Source organism: Schistocerca piceifrons, chromosome 2 (assembly GCF_021461385.2).
Source record: "Schistocerca piceifrons isolate TAMUIC-IGC-003096 chromosome 2, iqSchPice1.1, whole genome shotgun sequence".
In the NCBI taxonomy this organism is placed as follows: domain Eukaryota; kingdom Metazoa; phylum Arthropoda; class Insecta; order Orthoptera; family Acrididae; genus Schistocerca; species Schistocerca piceifrons.
In genome coordinates, this window is record NC_060139.1 from 1,060,810,151 (window position 1) to 1,060,829,950 (window position 19,800).

Here is a 19,800-nt window from a genome sequence, read left to right on the forward strand (position 1 = left end):
ATGGCTGAAAGCTATAATTGTGTGAATCTTCCTGTTCTGCCGATCGCGGCTTAGCATCTCCGCTGTGTGGTGAATAACTGATTAACATATTCAAGACCAGGATAATACTGAGTGACAAGTAGTGTACTCCTACGTTGTTTTTTGGAGGGACCAGCAGTACTGGGATTGGATGTGATAGCCCGGAAATTTGCTTTTGAACTAGGCAGGTGGGGTAATTACATCCAGTGAAGGCTGGGGTGAGAGTGGTGATGTATTGCTGTAAAGAGTCTGCATCTAAAGAAATAGGTTTTCATTTAATGCCAAAGCTGTATGGGAGGGAATGCTTGACATGGATAGGATGGGAACTAACAAAATCTGAGTAATGTTGTTTGTTGGTAGGTTTAATGTGGACAGAAGTGTGAAGCTGCCTTTGATGAGGATGAGACCAACATCAAGAAAAGTGGCATGGGTTTTGGAATAGGACCATGTGAAATTTAACTGGGAGAATGTATTCAGAGAGTCCAGGAATTTCAACAGGTCGGAATCACCAGGAGTCTATATGGCAAAGATGTAATCAATGTGTCTAAACCAAACCAGGGGCTGAAGGCTTATGGATCCCAGGAAAGCCGGTTCCTAATGACCCACGAAAAGGTTGGCATAGGAAGGAGCCTTCCTGGTTCCCATGGCTGTTCCCCTGGTCTGTACATATGTCTTCCCCTCAAAGATAAAGCAGTTGTTGGTTAGTATAAAGTTGATCAAGGTGAGCAAAAAGGATGTCATAGGTTTGGAATCAGGTGGTCACTGACTGAGGAAATGCTCAACAACACACAGATCATATACATGGGGAATGTTTGTATAGAGGGAGGTGGCATTAGCAGTGACAAGCAAGGTGTAAGGTGGGAGAGGGATGTTGTGGGAGTGGGACAGGCACAGATTTCAGATGATTTCAGAAATGGTTGGTATCTTTGATATAGGAGGGAAGTTTTTACGTTCGGAGGGTGCTTTGAAGCTAGCAACTACAGGGTGGCCAGAATGAGTGGGTTTGTGACTCTTAGGAAGAAGGAAAAAGATGGGAGTGCGTGCTGTGGGTGGGGTGAGAAGTTCAATAGATTGAGGTATTAGTCCTTGTGAGGGGCCTGAGGTTTTAAGGAGGGCTGTAAGTTAGTCACAGGAATGGGATCTTGATGGCAGACACTGTATGTAGAGGTGTCAGACAGGTGGTGTAGACTTTCAGTAACATACTCCTTTTGGTCAAGTATCACAGTGGTAGACCCTTCATCTGCTGGGAGAATAATGATGGAGTCATCAGCTTTTAGGGAATGAAGAGCCTGAAGTTCTGCAGAGGACAGATTAGGGTCATGTTGTAGTGACCTGAGGAAAGGTTATGAAGCAATGCTGGATCTGAGGAATTCTTGGAAGGCTTGTGAGGAATGATTTTGAGGTAGTGGCGGCAGATCAAGCTGGGACCATGGTCAGAACTTTTCAAGGCAGGGCTCAATGTCAGGTTTGCTGTTGGAAAGGTTGTGGGGCTCGGTTGCAAAGTGATATTTCCAGTTGACATTACATGTGAGGTAAAGAAGGTCCTTCACAAAAGCAGCATGATTGATCGTAGGTTTAGGGCTGAAAGCGAGACATTTGGATTATATAGTTAATTCAGGAGGGGAGAGCACTTTAGATGAGAGGTTGAGTACACTGGACAGTGGTTACTGATTCTTGTGATCATGAGCTATCATTGGAGGCAATACTGAAGACTTGGGGAATGTTCAAAAGCTCGGCCAAGCTCAGTTTGTAGGAGAGAAGTGGTGCTTCATGATGTTACTGTTTAGAGAGCTGCAAAGGGACATGAAGGGAAACATCATTATTCAGGTAGTTTAGCTTTCTGAGGTGAAGTCTGGCATGTTTTTGCAGTTTGAAGTTGGCTTGGCAGGTAATGCTATCCGAGGAAACATGAGGGCAGATAACTACAGGTTTTTGTAGGAGGAGGTAAGTCTGGTGGAGTGGAAATTGGCGAATGAGGTATATAGTTCACAGAGTAATTGGGTAAGTGCAAGAGATTGCTGTATTTGGAATTGTAAAAGAGTCTGGTGTGAAGTTGGATTACAGTCAGAAACAGGGATTAAGTGTTGGGCCTGTGGGAGTAAATCCCAGGGACAATCTTGTTCCTATATCAATGATAAAATCAAACAATGGGTATGTCCCAAATGAAATAACAACAGTGTGGAAAGGATAGATTGCTACTCATGACATGGAGGTGGTCTTGAGTTGCAGACAGGCGCAATGAAAAGGACTGCCACAATATTAAGCTTTTTGACGAAGTCCATCTACTGAAATAGAAAACAGACATGTATGGTTACAAGTACAACTAACACACACATGGTCACTGTCTACAGGTGCTGTAGCATTCTAACACTGAAGACAGTGGCCGTGTGTGTGTGTGTGTGTGTGTGTGTGTGTGTGTGTGTGTGTGTGTCTTTCTATGTGGTGAGTAGCAATCTATCCTTTTGATATTGTATTAGTGATCAAGGAAGACTGTCTGCCTTTACCTTGCAAAGTTGTGTTAGTCACTGGAGTGTCTCTCTTTCTCTCATACTGGATTCACTTTGTGGAAGTGGGAGGAGGGGCACTGGCGTAACCACTCCTTTTTGCAATACATATATTCCCATTCCTATATGAGCTCTTTCCACTCAAGCTACTCAGTAACATCTTTGGTTTGAGAGATGTCATAAAGTCTGACAGATCACTCTCTCATATCTGATCCAAACACTCTGCTGTCTTATGGTCTGGCCATCCACAGTGAGTGTAAAGCAATGAATGCACATCTAATGGGGCTTACCTTCTGGGGCAGAAGGATGGAAATGGATGAATTGGTAGCTTTCATCACGTAGAAATGAAATTTGTATGACCTCTTGTAGTATGCTTGGAGAACTACACTTCATCCAGCACCTACATGGGTATCAATGCTTCAAGTGAAATATTCAGACAATGAGTTTCCACTTCGTTGAAGAAAGCAAATGAGTCTACACTGAACTACTGCTTCACTAAGAAGAACCATGTTCAGCTCATTAATTCTCTCCCCCCTTCCCTCCACTGTTGACACTTGTGCCATGAGACAGCTCTTATCAGATCAACAAAGCCTTCTCAATCCTCTCTAAAATTTTGGCATATGGTGAAAAACTTGTCTCTGTAGCAGCTAATACTATACTTTTGTCAATATTTATTCTCTTGTCCTTGTACAAGGACATCAATTGATAATATTTCTCAGCCTTACATGGAATCTGCATAGGAACTAGCTGATCTTTCCTTGCAACTTTAGGCTGTTGACTACTACCTGTATTTCAGTTTTATTGTATGCAGTTTTATTAATGGCATGGAAGTGATAGGCAGCAATAGGGCGGCAGCAGAAGTAGTGATGTTGGAGCCAGTGCCTGGTGTTGTGACACTGGGCTGTCATACCTGCACTGGTAGCTTTGAACAGCAGCAGCAGCGGAGGTGCTGTGTTGATTATGACAGGTAGCCCAGACTGCCTGTGATAGGCAAAGCATGTGGCCAGATGTGCCTATGTGGCAGTTTAATGCATCTGCTCATCAATTCAGAAATTGTTTGTGGCACATCAAAACCAGAAGCAGAAGTAATTTGGAATCCCACACCTGACACCAGATTGTATGCCTCATTCGTGGGCAGCCATATATTCAGGATTTAAGAATGGTCTGAACTTGTAAATGAAATACTTCTTTAGGAAAAAGAAGCTGTATAGATTTGTTTTCCAATGGGGATTACATATTGAGGATTTCTAGGGGGTGAGAGAAGATAACTCCAGTGGCCTTAATCCCATCTCAGAGAAGGAGCAAAGTGAAAAGTTAAAGTTTGAGTACTAAGCCATTGGTCATCTGCTCTGTTTGACAACTCAGAACAGAGGAGAGCTCCATTCAGCAGGTGCTGCTGTGAGAGCCTTCTGTTAGATGACGCTGTGGCACAATCTTGAGTTGCAGGGTGACTTTGCTGAAGATGATTCAGTCTATTCTGGAGTGGACAGGTCAGTTGTTATCATATAAGTGGAAACATGATGGATGAAAAAGACAGTTTATATAAAAACTTTCTTTTCCTGGGGTCGCCATGTACAGCTTTGATATCACTTAGCAACACTTTCATTTTTGTATTCTTGTTTCTCATAATATTTAAATTCTTCATTTCACTTGTTCTAACTATACACTTGTAACATGACACCAGTTATCAGTTTTATGTTTATTTTGCAGCAGTTTTCATGAAACTGCAGTGTGCACTGTTTGCACTGATACTTTTCCAGACAATTGTGTTACAATTATCCTCAGTTTTAACATCACAGTGCTCAGGGAAATTTTCATCTGCTAGTCTGATTGGTGCCATCCTACCTCAATAAATGTTGTTCTTGACCATTGTCGTAACAAACCTGTTACCAGCTTTTTGTACACTCTACTCCTTCTATTCCATTAATTTTTGTCCCGCAGAAGGTATATGCTATAATGAAATGTTTTACTGTGTGCTGTCAGCCTTGCCAAATAATCCTTATCTCAGAAACTCGGATGAGAAAATACTTTCTATTCCTTAACAATGTTTATTAAATTCTCATTTCTGCAATAAAGAGGCTTTTGTATGTGTTTTAAGTGATACAAAACTTGTTGAAGTAGCATGGCAGTAAAATGCTGAATTCACGCTGTGGGAAGAACTGGATGCAAATATTGTTCCAGCCATCCTGTCTTAATTTTTTTGTGACATTCAATATTCCATTTGAGGAATGCTGAGATTATTACTTTGGCTGCACTTGTCACAAAGTCAGTACTAGTGGATAGAGCTGTATATCTGCAAATTAAATGAGATTTATTTCTGCCACAGTGTATTTTAATCCCAAGAAATGTCATTAGTGCATGATAACAATTGTGATTTTTGAGGATCTTTCTAGAGAATGGATTATTAAATAACTCGTGAAACCAAAAGTCATTTCACTGATTATGATGTTTTGCTCTATTTTAGTTGCCTCTCACTGGTGCAAAGTTTTTGTTCATGACTGGAATGTTTGTAGCAGGCAGTTGCAACTTCCTCTTTGGGTAAGTTTGAAAGCAAAATTTTTTCTATTAGCGCGTAGTCAAAATATTAAGTTGAACTTTTAAGGTCACAGTAACTGATAAAATGGAGAGGATACAATCCTTCACATCAAGTCTTGCTATTTACCTAACAGAATCACCCAACAGGAATGAAATAGTTAGGGACAGTTACCAACTGATAGGAGCAACTTTTCTTCCAATATGAATGTTATTACACCTTTTATGTCAGAAGGTATGAGAGTACTTCTTCATGTTATCCTATTTTTGAAATTTAAATTAACATGTGCATAAATATTGTTTTGAAATTTCTTAGTTTTAAAATAATAAAAAATAGTGTTAGGTGAAAAAGACAAACAAATGACCTCTCACCAACCTTTGTCATCCAGCAAGTGGTCTGCTGCACTGTGGTGTGTCAGTGGCCATAACCTGTGACAATTAGCAGTGACCCCTGTCATCAGCATGTTGTCCAATGCAGGTGGCACTTTGCACTCAAATCATGGTACTCTTAGTACACTGTAGACATGCTACCACTTGAAAATGCCAGTGCTTATAACATAATGGAGATGTTATCTCCCAAGCTTTGTGTAGCCGTGATTTTTCTATGATTGTGCCTTATATTTCCTTCTGTTCTACTGTTTTGGCCCACACTGGCAGCCATATGTTCTGAAACTGTTTATGTTATGAGATGAATAAAACACATTTCACATTTCATTATGAGGCGTGACCCAGGAAACTTGAGGGTCCTCAAGTCTATAGCAGTTTTGTGAGCATTTTTTGAAACAAACACAAGTAGTGGCATCTGACTAGTAATTCCAGTTATGTTGAGAACAATATACTAATCATATAGATCCTGACTGCAGACCTCAAAAGTCATAGTAAAATTGCAAAATTGACTCAGAAAATGATAAATGCCGTTGTTTTTATGAAGAACCACTAATTTCAAATGTTGTGATTGGTGTTCCCCAGGACCGAGATGTGGATACATAACCTATAAAGTTGCCAAATCCATTTCAGAGAAAGTATTGGCCTTTGCACAAGCATATGTGGTTCCACAAACAGTTCAAAATTTGTTTCACAAAAAGATAATGTTGTTAATGCACAGCTTGTTCACGATAATTTGATGATCTTGCTGGTACTGCCAGAAGTGGAGAAAATTGGCATTAGTTGAAAGATATTCATTTCTCTCTGAGCACTGCCAACATTAAGTTGCTCATAGACCTGAAGTATTACTGTACACATCATTAAGGGTAATGGTGGCAACACTGCCTTCTCCCGGCAACACTGCCTTCTCCCGGCAACACTGCCTTCTCCCGGCAACACTGCCTTCTCCCGGCAACACTGCCTTCTCCCCAATGCTTATCTCCCCCCAACACTCCTAATGTGGGGCAAGGAGAGCCTCCTGCCATTCCTTACAGCCAGTGCATGAATCGTTAACTTATTGTGGATGAGCTGTACGCAAGACACCATAACACTGTAAAACGGATTAGGCAGTAGATCGATCATAAAACTCAAGTGACTGTACCATGTGGTGCCTGGATAAAGCATAAGACAAATTCCACATTTTTTTCCTCATCTGCCTGCCACTGAATCTAGATTGTCGCACAGATGATAAAATGGTAGATATCGAAATAGACGACAGAGGGATAGAGAAACAATTAAAATCGCTCAAAAGAGAATGGCCTCTGGACCTGATGGGATACCCGTTCAATTTTACACAGAGTACGCGAAGGAACTTGCTCCCCTTCTTGCAGCGGTGTACCGTAGGTCTCTAGAAGAGCGTAGCATTCCAAAGGATTGGAAAAGGGCACAGGTCATCCCCGTTTACAAGAAGGGACGTCGAACAGATGTGCAGAACTATAGACCTATATCTCTAACGTTGATCAGTTGTAGAATTTTGGAACACGTATTATGTTCGAGTATAATGACTTTTCTGGAGACTAGAAATCTACTCTGTAGGAATCAGCATGGGTTTCGAAAAAGACGGTCATGTGAAACCCAGCTCGTGCTATTCGTCCACGAGACTCAGAGGGCCGTAGACACAGGTTCACTGGTAGATGCCGTGTTTCTTGACTTCCGCAAGGCGTTCGATACAGTTCCCCACAGTCATTTAATGAACAAAGTAGGAGCATATTGACTATCAGACCAATTGTGTGATTGGATTGAGGAGTTCCTAGATAACAGAACGCAGCATGTCATTCTCAATGGAGAGAAGTCTTCCAAAGTAAGAGTTATTTCAGGTGTGCCGCAGGGGAGTGTCATAGGACCGTTGCTATTCACAATATAAATAAATGACCTGGTGGACGACATCGGAAGTTCACTGAGGCTTTTTGCAGATGATGCTGTGGTGTATCAAGAGGTTGTAACAATGGAAAATTGTACTGAAATGCAGGAGGATCTGCAGCGAATTGACGCATGGTGCAGGGAATGGCAATTGAATCTCAATGTAGACACGTGTAATGTGCTGCGAATACATAGAAAGATAGATCCCTTATCATTTAGCTACAAAATAGCAGGTCAGCAACTGGAAGCAGTTAATTCCATAAATTATCTGGGAGTACGCATTAGGAGTGATTTAAAATGGAATGATCATATAAAGTTGATCGTCGGTAAAGCAGATGCCAGACTGAGATTCATTGGAAGAATCCTAAGGAAATGCAATCTGAAAACAAAGGAAGTAGGTTACAGTACGCTTGTTCGCCCACTGCTTGAATACTGCTCAGCAGTGTGGGATCCGTACCAGATAGGGTTGATAGAAGAGAGAGAGAAGATCCAACGGAGAGCAGCGCGCTTCATTACAGGATCATTTAGTAATCGCGAAAGCGTTATGGAGATGATAGATAAACTCCAGTGGAAAACTCTGCAGGAGAGACGCTTAGTAGCTCGGTACGGGCTTTTGTTAAAGTTTCGAGAACATACCTTCACCGAAGAGTCAAGCAGTATATTGCTCCTCCTACGTATATCTTGCGAAGAGACCATGAGGATAAAATCAGAGAGATTAGAGCCCACACAGAGGCATACCGACAATCCTTCTTTCCACGAACAATACGAGACTGGAATAGAAGGGAGAACCGATAGAGGTACTCAAGGTACCCTCCGCCACACACCGTCAGGTGGCTTGCGGAGTATGGATGTAGATGTAGATGTAGATGTAGATGGAGAACATGTCTTAATACATTCTGTCAGTACCTCTGTGGAGGGCAACTATTTGTTATAGCATTATCTAAAAATGTGATCCCATTCTTCATCACTCCATCCACTGTAATCCAATGAATGGTCTTTGGTGAATTTTCTTTTCCTGTGACTTTTTCTTTCAGTTGTAGTAGTTCGGTGAACTGGAGAAACTGTGCAAGCTCCATATTGCTTTGGGGCTTATATGACAGGGGAAAGACCTATCTTGTGCAGTTTTTTTTTTAGAGCTCATTCCATTGTGTTCCCTGTCTTTGAAGTCTTTAAGGTAAAGTTAGAGTGCCTCCAAGAACAAAATGTAATTAGACCAACTGCAACCAGCCAACATACCAGGCTTCTGCTGGTGATACATAAAATTTGGCTCTCTGTGGCCACTTCAAAGCTAAAGTTAAAAAATAGTCCAAAATTGCCACTTATCTGATTCCTTGACCAGGACAGCTGATGATCAAGCTTGCAGTTGGCCAGTACTTTTCTAAATATGACATAGCAAATGTTTATTTCCATGTCCCTTTCAATGAGGGAAGTAAATATACAAAATGGATTTCAAAAAGCATTGTCAAGCAAAACACATCTCATCATTCTCTCGCGTGATGTCCTGAAAACCATGGAATGAGGCCGTCAGGTAGATACACTATTTATTGATTTCCAAAAAGCCTTAGCAATAGTTCCAAACCAATGCCTATTAACAAAATTAGCATGAAATGTGTTATAAGACAAATTTTGTGACTGGACTGATAACTTCTTGTTTGGATGGAAGCAGCATGCTGTCTTGGATGGAGAGTCATCAACAGATGTAGAAATAAATTCAGGTGTGTCACAGGAATGGGTTTTGAGATCCTTACTGTTCATGTTGTATATTAATGGCCTAGCAGACAATATAATAGTAACATCAGACGTTTACACCTATAATGAAGAACAATCATAAAAAAAGCTTCATAAATAATGTCAGTTGTTGACAAGATTTCAAAGTGGCACAAAGATTGACAACTTATTTTTAATGTTCAGAAATACAAAGTGGCACACTTCATAAAACCACAAATGTAATATTGTATCATTACACTATTTGGAAGTAGTCAACTTTGAGTGTACGACATTTTTGGGAAATGTCGTGGAACAATCGCATAAACTCAGTTGCAGGTAAGGCGGGTGGAGATATGAAATTCAATGATTAAATTGCCTCATCTGTAGGTAAATCAGGCGACAGACTTTCATTCATTGTTAGGATGCTGCTCGTTGAGACCATCTTCTATCTCTGATGTAACAGCAAGTCCTGCCTCAATGACATTGCCACTGCAAGCCACAGTGCTGCTGTCTAAACCAAGACTGGTGGGGAGCGAAGGAGATTGCTTTTAAAAACCTTGGGTGAACTAGCCTAGAATATTCGAAAATATGAAGATATTCACCAAATATCATGTGAACGTCTACTTACAAAGTTTCAGGATCCAGTACTAAGTGAGGAGGCCCCAGACTAGCTGAGGATGACACTTCACTGTGATGATATTGTGTCTCTTAATCTGGCTTCCGAACTTGAGACCTTCAAACAAAGAGCATCAAATAATTGAATATTTCATAATGTCCCATCAGAAAGTCTTGGGAAAGTGACAGGTTCTGACTTTAGTTTTATAGGATTTTTTTCAGGTGTTGATTGGATTATGGCAGTGTGGTTTATGGATCAGTACGTACTTCCTATCCGAAGGTGTTAGACGCTGTCCTTCTCCTGGCTAGAGAAGCCCTGAAAATCTTAGCACTGTGTGATTCATTAGCACTGAGTGCAGCAGTGTAGACCAACTTTGAGAAAGACTGTTCATTGGCCCCGTGCAACCAAGTGCTTCAGGATGGCCTAAAGCAATTTTAAGCTTTATGCAATACAAGAAAACTTGTACCCCACACTACATTTTTGTTGTTGTTGTTGTTGTGGTCTTCAGTCCTGAGACTGGTTTGATGCAGCTCTCCAAGCTACTCTATCCTTTGCAAGCTTCTTCATCTCCCAGTACTTACTGCAACCTACATCCTTCTGAATCTGCTTAGTGTATTCATCTCTTGGTCTCCCTCTACGGTTTTTACTCTCCACGCTGGCCTCCAATGCTGCATTTGTGATCCCTTGATGCCTCAGAACATGTCCTACCAACCGGTCCCTTCTTCTTGTCAAGTTGTGCCACAAACTCCTCTTCTCCCCAATTCTATTCAATACCTCCTCATTAGTTATGTGATCTACCCATCTAATCTTCAGCATTCTTCTGTAGCATTTATCGTCCATGTTTCACTTCCATACACGGCTACACTCCGCACAAATACTTTCAGAAACGACTTCCTGACACTTAAATCTATACTCAATGTTAACAAATTTCTCTTCTTCAGAAACACTTTCCTTGCCATTGCCAGTCTACATTTTATATCCTCTCTACTTCGGCAATCATCAGTTGTTTTGCTCCCCAATAGCAAAACGCCTTTACTAATTTAAGTGTCTCATTTCCTAATCTAACTCCCTCAGCATCACCTGACTTAATTCGACTACATTCCATTATCCTCGTTTTGCTTTTGTTGATGTTCATCTTATATCCTCCTTTCGAGACACTGTCCATTCCGTTCAACTGCTCTTCCAAGTCCTTTGCTGTCTCTGATAGAATTACAGTGTCATTGGCGAACCTCAAGGTTTTTATTTCTTCTCCATGGATTTTAATACCTACTCTGAATTTTTCTTTTGTTTCCTTTACTGCTTGCTCAATACACAGATTGAATAACATTGGAGAGAGGCTACAACCCTGTCTCACTCCCTTCCCAACCGCTGCTTCCCTTTCATGTCCCTCGACTCTTACAACTGCCATCTGGTTTCTGTACAAATTGTAAATAGCCTTTTGCTCCCTCAACATTGTCAAAAGCTTCTCTAAGTCTACAAATGCTAGAAACGTAGGTTTGCCTTTCCTTAATCTTTCTTCTAAGATAAGTCGTCGGGTCAGTATTGCCTCACGTGTTCCAATATTTCTACGGAATCCAAACTGATCTTCCCCAAGGTTGGCTTCTACTAGTTTTTCCATTATTCTGTAAAGAATTCGCGTTAGTATTTTGCAGCTGTGGCTTATTAAACTGATAGTTCGGTAATTTTCACATCTGTCAACACCTGCTTTCTTTGGGATTGGAATTATTATATTCTTCTTGAAGTCTGAGGGTATTTTGCCTGTCTCATACATCTTGCTCATCAAATGGTAGAGTTTTGTCAGGACTGGCTCTCCCAAGGCCATCAGTAGTTCTAAAGGAATGTTGTCTGCTCCCGCGGCCTTGTTTGTCCTGTAGCCATCCGTGCTTAGCCATTTTGCACTTCCTGTCAATCTCATTTTTGAGACATTTGTATTCCTTTTTGCCTGCTTCATTTACTGCATTTTCATATTTTCTCCTTTCATCAATTAAATTCAATATTTCTTCTGTTACCCAAGGATTTCTACTAGCCCTCGTCGTTTTACCTACTTGATCCTCTGCCGCCTTCACTACTTCATCCCTCAGATGTAGCCATTCTTCTTCTACTGTATTTTTTCCCCTTATGCTCTCCCTGAAACTCTTTACAACCTCTGGTTTTATCAGTTTGTCCAGGTCCCATCTCCTTAAATTCCCACCTTTTTGCAGTTTCTTCAGTTTTAATCTACAGTTCATAACCAATAGATTGTGGTCAGAGTCCACATCTGCCCCTGGAAATGTCTTACAATTTAAAACCTGGTTCCTAAATCTCTGTCTTACCATTATATAATCTATCTGATACCTTCTAGTATTTCCAGGATTCTTCCATGTGTACAACCTTCTTTTATGATTCTTGAACCAAGTGTTAGCTATGATTAAGTTGTGCTCTGTGCAAAATTCTACCAGACGGCTTCCTCTTTCATTTCTTTCCCCCAATCCATATTCACGTACTATGTTTCCTTCTCTCCCATTTCCTACTCTTGAATTCCAGTCACCCATGACTATTAAATTTTCGTCTCCCTTCACTACCTGAAATAATTTCTTTTATCTCATCATACATTTCATCAATTTCTTCGTCATCTGCAGAGCTAGTTGGCATATAAACTAGTACTACTGTAGTAGGTGTGGGATTTGTGTCTATCTTGGCCACAATAATGCGTTCACTATGCTGTTTGTAGTAGCTTACCCACATTCCTATTGTTTTATTCATTAATTAACCTACTCCTGCATTACCCCTATTTGATTTTGTATTTATAACCCTGTATTCACCTGACCAAAGTCTTGTTCCTCATGCTACCGAACTTCACTAATTCCCACTATATCTAACTTTAACCTATCCATTTCTCTTTTTAAGTTTTCTAACCTACCTGCCCGATTATGGGATCTGACATTCCATGCTCCGATCCGCAGAACGCCAGTTTTCTTTCTCCTGATAATGCCGTCCTCTTGAGTAGACGCTGCCTGGTGATCTGAATGGGGGACTATTTTACCTCCGGAATATTTTACCCAAGAGGACGGCATCATCATGTAACCATACAGTAAAGCTGCATGCCCTCGGGAAAAATTATGGCTGTAGTTTCCCCTTGCTTTCAGCCGTTCGCAGTACCAGCACAGCAAGGCCGTTTTGGTTAGTGTTACAAGGCCAGATCAGTCAATCATCCAGACTGTTGCGCCTGTAACTACTGAAAAGGCTGCTGCCCCTCTTCAGGAACCACACGTTTGTCTGGCCTCTCAACAGATACCTCTCTGTTGCGGTTGCACCTACGGTACGGCCATCTGTATCGCTGAGGCACACAAGCCTCCCCACCATCGGCAAGGTCCATGGTTCATGGTACATTTTTGCATATCTATTTTCTTTGATTTTGAGTAGATACCACAGTTTTGTCGTTTATATGAATGGCTCTCAGCAAGTGAATGCACCTGGTTGTTCAGCTGTTCTCCCCGATTGGGTTTTCCAAGTACACTTTTTGAAACGCATATCAGGTTATGATACAGAGTTATTTGGCATTTTGACGGTACTGGACGACTTCAAAGCCAACACAGTATGAAGTGTCTTGTCTACTCTGACTCGCTTAGTGCGCTACAAATGATCCACTGCTTGTACCCAGTTGACCAATTGATTTAGATCATCCATGGCACTTTACAATGGATCCAACACCGGGACAAGGAGGTGGTCTTTTGCTGGGTACATGGACATGTCAGGATGTAAGGTGGTGACGTAGCCAAAGAAACTTTTTGGGATGCTGCTGCACATTTGTGTACCATCTCCTTGCTAGGTGTGACCTCATTGTCTGACATAAGAATCATGTGTCAGTGAGAAATCAAATGGCTGGAAGTGGCAACAAACAAACTGGTCACTCATCTACACAAACCACCCTAATGGAAAGGAAGTGCTGCTCACTAGACTTTGCATAGGACAGTGTCCACTAATACATTGTTTGCTCCTCTAATGGGAAGTTTGCCGCGTGCCACTATTGTTTCAGCATGTTTCGGCTACATGTGTTTTATTTATTGACAGTAGGGCAACCCTTTTGACACCAGTATCACAAGGATTTTGGAATTTTGTGAACTGTTGGGCTTCATACCTAAAATGTAAGAGAGGGGAAGGCAGCATTCTCCAGATGGACAGTTTGTCAGGGCAGTTTAGCATTTGTATGAATTGGTTTTCAATGTAATGGTTCAGGGCATCATAACGACTGTTTTTTTATAATTGCTAGATGGGCTCTCGTGCATTATAAGCAACTCCGCCTGGGGAGACTGCCTTTGTTCCCACCCCCAGTGAATGGTTTGCTAACACTTCACAAGGATGCCAATGTCCATGTGTGATAGTTCGCCTCCTTTTATTTCTTCATTGATTGTCCTCGGTGTCGACGTACTGCGTTGCTGCAGTGGCTGAAAAATGAGGAGTGGAAGTACAACACTGACTACTTTAAATGATGGAGCCGACAGGGTAGGTTGCAGGTGAACATTCACATACTGCAGCAATAATTTATTATTGAACATCTATGAATAGTAAAAACCTAACCACGAAGTTCACAGTTCTTGAAGAACAGAAGGGTACATATCGGCTGTGAACTGATTATCTCAGGACCGAAAATCTGGCCCTTACATATCCTCACAATAATAGGTACTGAGACTACACATTGTTCGAAGTTAAATTTACAGAAATTAAAATTAAAACTTAACCCATTAAATTAACTGAATACATCAAAACATTGGTTCTTTTTAACAGTTTCTTGTATTATGAGGTTTAGGCTGTATTATTTGTTTAAATCATGAAATTAACTTATATTGTTATGTAAACAATACTTTTGACAAAACTGTTAATTACTTTGGAATTAATTAAGGGATGGCTTTGCTAAAATATTTTCAAATAGAGCCAGATAGATCCTTTAAGGATACTATTAGTTGTTCCTCCAAATGTTTATCATTAGTACAGAATTTATATTTGTTTATAAGTCAACAATAGAATTTAAGTTGCGAAACAATTACTGATTTTGCCCTATAATGAAAGATACTAACTAATAATAGTCAAAATAAATTAGAAAATCAATTACATACATAAAACTAGGCAAAAAATTAGATCTGGTGTTATATTCTTTAAAACTGAGGGCCAACCTTTCTCTTTTGTGGAAATGCAGATTCTACTCGTGTATATTAATGGTAATTAATTCAAAAATGAAAAAAATGAATTCTAAGGAAGCAGATGGCAAAACAAGAGGGGAAGTAAAAATATCCCAGCTAGCTTCGCCACACTTGCTGTTAAGTGGCCCACATTCAACGCCATCACTTAGTGAGCTGGCACATTGGTTAACACAGTCGACTCACAATCAGGAAGATGACGGTACAAACCCACGTCCAGTCCATCCTCATTTAGGTTTTCCATGATTTCCCTAACCAATTCAGGCAAATGCAGGAATGGTTCCTTTGAAAGGGCACAGCAGATTTCCTTCCCCATCCTTCCATAATACGAGCTTGTGTTCAGGCTCTAATAACCTCAATGTCGATGAGACATTAATCACTAATCTCCTCCTCCTCCTCCTCCTCCAATGTCATCATTGTCATCATCATCTGTGTGATTCATTCCAAATAGGACTAATGGGCCATTCCATGTGACGGTGAAAAAGGGAAAATTTTCATAATGTAGAGGGCAGAGGTTGCTCTCTATTGTTGTGTGTTGTAATGGTACAGTGTGGAGTGTGTTGATGCATTTTGTATGCCAGTTGGCACAAATAAAACATCATCAACAAACAAACATTCGTTGTTCCACAATACATGGTTGTCTCTGTTCACAGCAAAAGTGGGCAGAAGTGGTGCGCACCAAGCCAGAATGCACTGACAGTCACACGCGCCCTGCTGTCTCGGTCAATACAGCAATGTAGTCACAGAGTCAATGTCTGGCAATGTCACAGGTCACTGGCTTCAGCTCAGATGGTGTTGTCCAAACTGCCTCAGGTGCTAACAGCTTGGGGGGAGGGCTGACCAGAACACACTCATTGATGTCATAGACAGTGCCACAGTAAGTGTCCACTGGCTCTGCACAGAATGTGTGAAATGGGGCTGAGTCACGCTGTGGCATCTGACAGGAGTAAGGCCCACAGCATCAAAGTACTTGTCAGGAACAGGAAGCAGGTGGCAGCCACAGCATGCCCCTAGTTCGAAGATGGCCGCCAAGTGAGATCAGAGATATTTTCTTCATCTGCTAAAAGAACTTATTTAAGAGGAAATAATGTCAAATTCAAATTTTCTTTGTTTTGTATACTTGCTGTAGTGTCCATTCTTGTCACACAACTGAATATTAGCACCCAGCAGAGCTTTTCCTTGAAAAAACGTAGTGCTATCTAAAGTCCTGATAATCATGACATAACTCAAAATTTTGCGTGACATAAACACAAAAAATTCTATTCAAGTTTTCTTGATAGTGTGAAATTTGTTGAAAAAAGACAGCTGCTATTTTCATCAGTGCCTATTGTTACAATAAAAGTGTAATTAAACATTTCAAAATCATATTTAACTAACACATCCCATATTGTTTACTAGATAGATGTGATCTAGGCCTTATAAATGTTTAAAAACCTGACCAAACACATTTGATAATGTAAATTCTCCAAAATCAAAGCAATTATTAATTCATTCTTCTGTCATTGTATCTGTAAATCAGCACAATAATGACAAGTGCACATAAGACCTTTGTGTCGTTTTTTGTTTTCACTCAGCCAGTCTTGCGTCCTTGACAAATTTAAAACATTCTTTAAACTTAATTATTCTTTCGAAACTGACCATGAGTGAGAAATGTGGGAGCTGTTATAGGGTAGTGAGTAGAGGGATTTTTTGCCAGTCTTGTAGGAAATATTTTCACTGGGGGGGGGGGGGGGGGGGAGGGAATGTTGGGATAGGCTCTCTCCTGGAACTGCAGAGTATGGAGTAGGAATATTATTTTGATTGGGGAACAGGAAAGGAAAATTTGTGCCCTTCAGGCTCAGTTGGAGGAATGAACTGATGCAAATCAAGAGTGATAGGGGGGAGGAGGGTGGTTGGGAACTGGCAGCTGGTAGGAGGATAGGAAGAAAGAGAACACGAGCTGACAGTTTTATCATCAACCCCAAAAACAGATATCGACCACTGCCAGAGTTAAGTGGAGAAGAGCCTCAGGTAGAGTGAGGTGCAGGAAGTGTGCAACACACTTAGAGGCCAAGAACCGTAGGAATGTACAAGGTGTTAGGAAGAAGTAGTGCTGCTGCTAGGTAGTAGCAATGGATGAGGCGTAGGTCCTCACTTACAGGAAAGTTTAGGGGCAGCGTACCGGGCCACCAGTATCTTCAAGCCAAATGCAGGACTAAGTCATGTGATAGAGGACTTAGGGTCTTTATTTAAGAACTTTACGAAAGAGGAGCATGTAGTGATAATGGGTGGGGTGGAAAACAGTTTGGACAAGGATGGGGCATATGACATAGGTGGTAACGTGTATAAGATAGCTTCCCTGACTCATGGCACCAATGTACAGTTTGTTGAGCTGTTCTGGCAACATGATTGACTGCACCTTGATGGAGCTGTGAGGTGAATCAGTGTGGGGTTAGGGATGGCTCTGAGGACAGCCGACTTTGCTCATTTTTTTCTGGTGCCCATCGGGACCATCAACAGAAGGGGTTTCACTAGGCATGGCCTACACCTAAGCAAGACTGGGAAGGGAAGATTGGTACAGCTGATTCAAAAAGTATAGGGGGTGGATCTCAGCCCTCACATGATCAAATACGTGTTGTCATGGGTATGAAAAGTAGGTCTTTTTTTAGGTTAAATCCAGACAACAGGTTCCCCTGCCTAAAGAGTAACTCCAGCACTTTAAAAAAATACTGAAACAATCACTCACAAGACAGATTTTAACACTTCAAATATCACACATACCAGATGTCACAAAGAAAAACAAACCATTGGAAAGAGTAACATGGGGCATTTCACAGACATAACAATACTCCATCAAAACATGCAATCAGTAAAAAATAAAATACAACTATTAGAATTTGAGCTCCAATCTTTGAACTGCACAGTAGTTTGTGTTACTGAACACTGGTGTAGAAACACGAAAATCCAACATGTAGTGTTATCATTGTATGAAAGGGCAAACTCTTAATGCAGAACTGCTTCAAGGGGTGGAGGATCATGCATTTATATCAAAAAAGGAATGCAGTTCAAATCAAGACATGACCTCAGTACAGTAAGTGAAGACAAACACTTTGAAAGATCAGCTATTGAATTAACAGGGCTTGATATCACCAAGAAATTACACATTTTGTATGTGTGTAGATCTCCCAGTGATAGTGTGGACACTTTTTTCAATTAATTAACAGAAGGTCTAGATAAAGTCTCAGGTACAAAGGTCAACATAATTCTGTGTGGGGACATTAACATCAACACTAATATCATAAATGAATCCAGCAGCACCCTCATAAATATCGTTCAAAGTTTTGGCATGTCCCTATTGGTCATAACAACAGTAAAATCAGGCATCGAATCGTTCCCTAAACTACAAGCATACAAACTACATCTATCAGAAATCAAAATAAAAGATTTTTTAAAAGAACTAGCAAAACAAAGCTGGGATGAAGTGTATATGGAAACAATGTGAATATGAAATTCTCTAAATTCTCCACATTATATTTAAATTGAACTTTGAAAAGGCATTTCCAAAAGTTTGTATGTCTGTATCAACATCTGACTAAAACAGATGGATAACAACAGGTATTAAGAAGTCCTCCCAAACACTTAAATACATCAGTTCCGTGAAAAAGGGTCATGATGATCCAGAATTCTTAAATTTCTATTATAGATACAAAAAGATCTATAGGAAGGTGCTGATTGCTGCAAAAAAGTCATTTAATGACAAAATAATATATAATGCAGGGAATAAAAGTAAAGCAGTCTGGGATGTTATAAAAAAGGAATCAGGAAGAGACAAACAAATGCAGAATAAGATACTGGTAAGGGAGGGGGATACAGTAATAAATGATCCACAACACTTAGCAAACTATGTAAATGAGCATTTTTCAAGTATTGCAGAGAAGTTACAAAAAAAATCCCAAAAACAAATATAGCACCTGTAAATAATGTTTGCACTAAATACAATGATGTTACTTCCAACCACAGAGAATGAAATCAATAAAACTGTTCAAAAGCTAAAAAATAAAAAGTCAGTAGGCTTAGATGAGATACCAGTGTGTGTACTGAAACAATGCATAGGGATTATACCAGGCTCCTTAACAAATATGGTAAATGAATCCTTCAGAGCACTTAAAACAGGCAAGATGTGTACCTTTGCTTAAGGAAGGTAATGCAGAAGACATAAAAAATTACTGGCCCATTTCCCTGCTGCCATTGTTCTCAAAAATAATAGAAGCAATTATAAAAGACAGATTAATGAATTACCTGAATAAATACAATCTTTTAAGCGAATCACAGGTTGGTTTCCGAAGTAGCAAAAATATGGAGTCAGCCATAGTAGAATTCACAAAAGTTGTACTTGATGCTCTTGATAAAGATGAGCATTTCACAGGCATATTTTGGATCTTTCTAAGGCCTTTGATACAGTCGACCATGAGATTCTATTAAATAAATTGGAAGCATTAGGAGTAAGAGGGGTAGCTAATGATTGGTTTCAATCATACCTAACAGATAAGGTACAAAGAGTAGAGATAACACATACTTCAATAGATCTAAACATTTAGTAAAACACTTAACAGAATCAAAATACATTAATATGGGGGTTCCACAAAGTAACATATTAGCACCAATACTATTCTTGATATACATCAATGACTTTCCTAGTAGAGTTACTAATGGTGAAAAAATTCTCTTCGCTGATGACAGCAATATTATAGTCACTGAGAAAAAAGCAGAACTTCTTGCAGAGAAAGCAAATGAAACTTCAAAGGAAGTTTATGATTGGTCAATAAGCAATAAAGTGACATTGAACATAAAGAAAACTAATGCCATGAATTTCAGTTTGAAGAGGAAAAATGAAAATTTTAAATTGAATGTAGATGGCACCTCTATAGACTATGTAACAAATGCAAAATTTCTAGGAATTGAATATTGAATCTCAGTTGAAGTGGTG

General features: G+C 40.2%; 1 protein-coding gene across 1 annotated transcript in view; it reads left to right on the top strand.

Annotated features, from left to right (window-relative positions):
• LOC124776121 (MFS-type transporter SLC18B1-like) overlaps positions 1–19,800 on the top strand; it is a 307,140-nt gene that overhangs the window by 115,432 nt on the left and 171,908 nt on the right. The window contains exon 3 of the mRNA XM_047250961.1: positions 4,987–5,060. Coding sequence (XP_047106917.1) covers positions 4,987–5,060 — 74 coding nt within the window. The remainder of the gene's footprint in view (positions 1–4,986; positions 5,061–19,800) is intronic.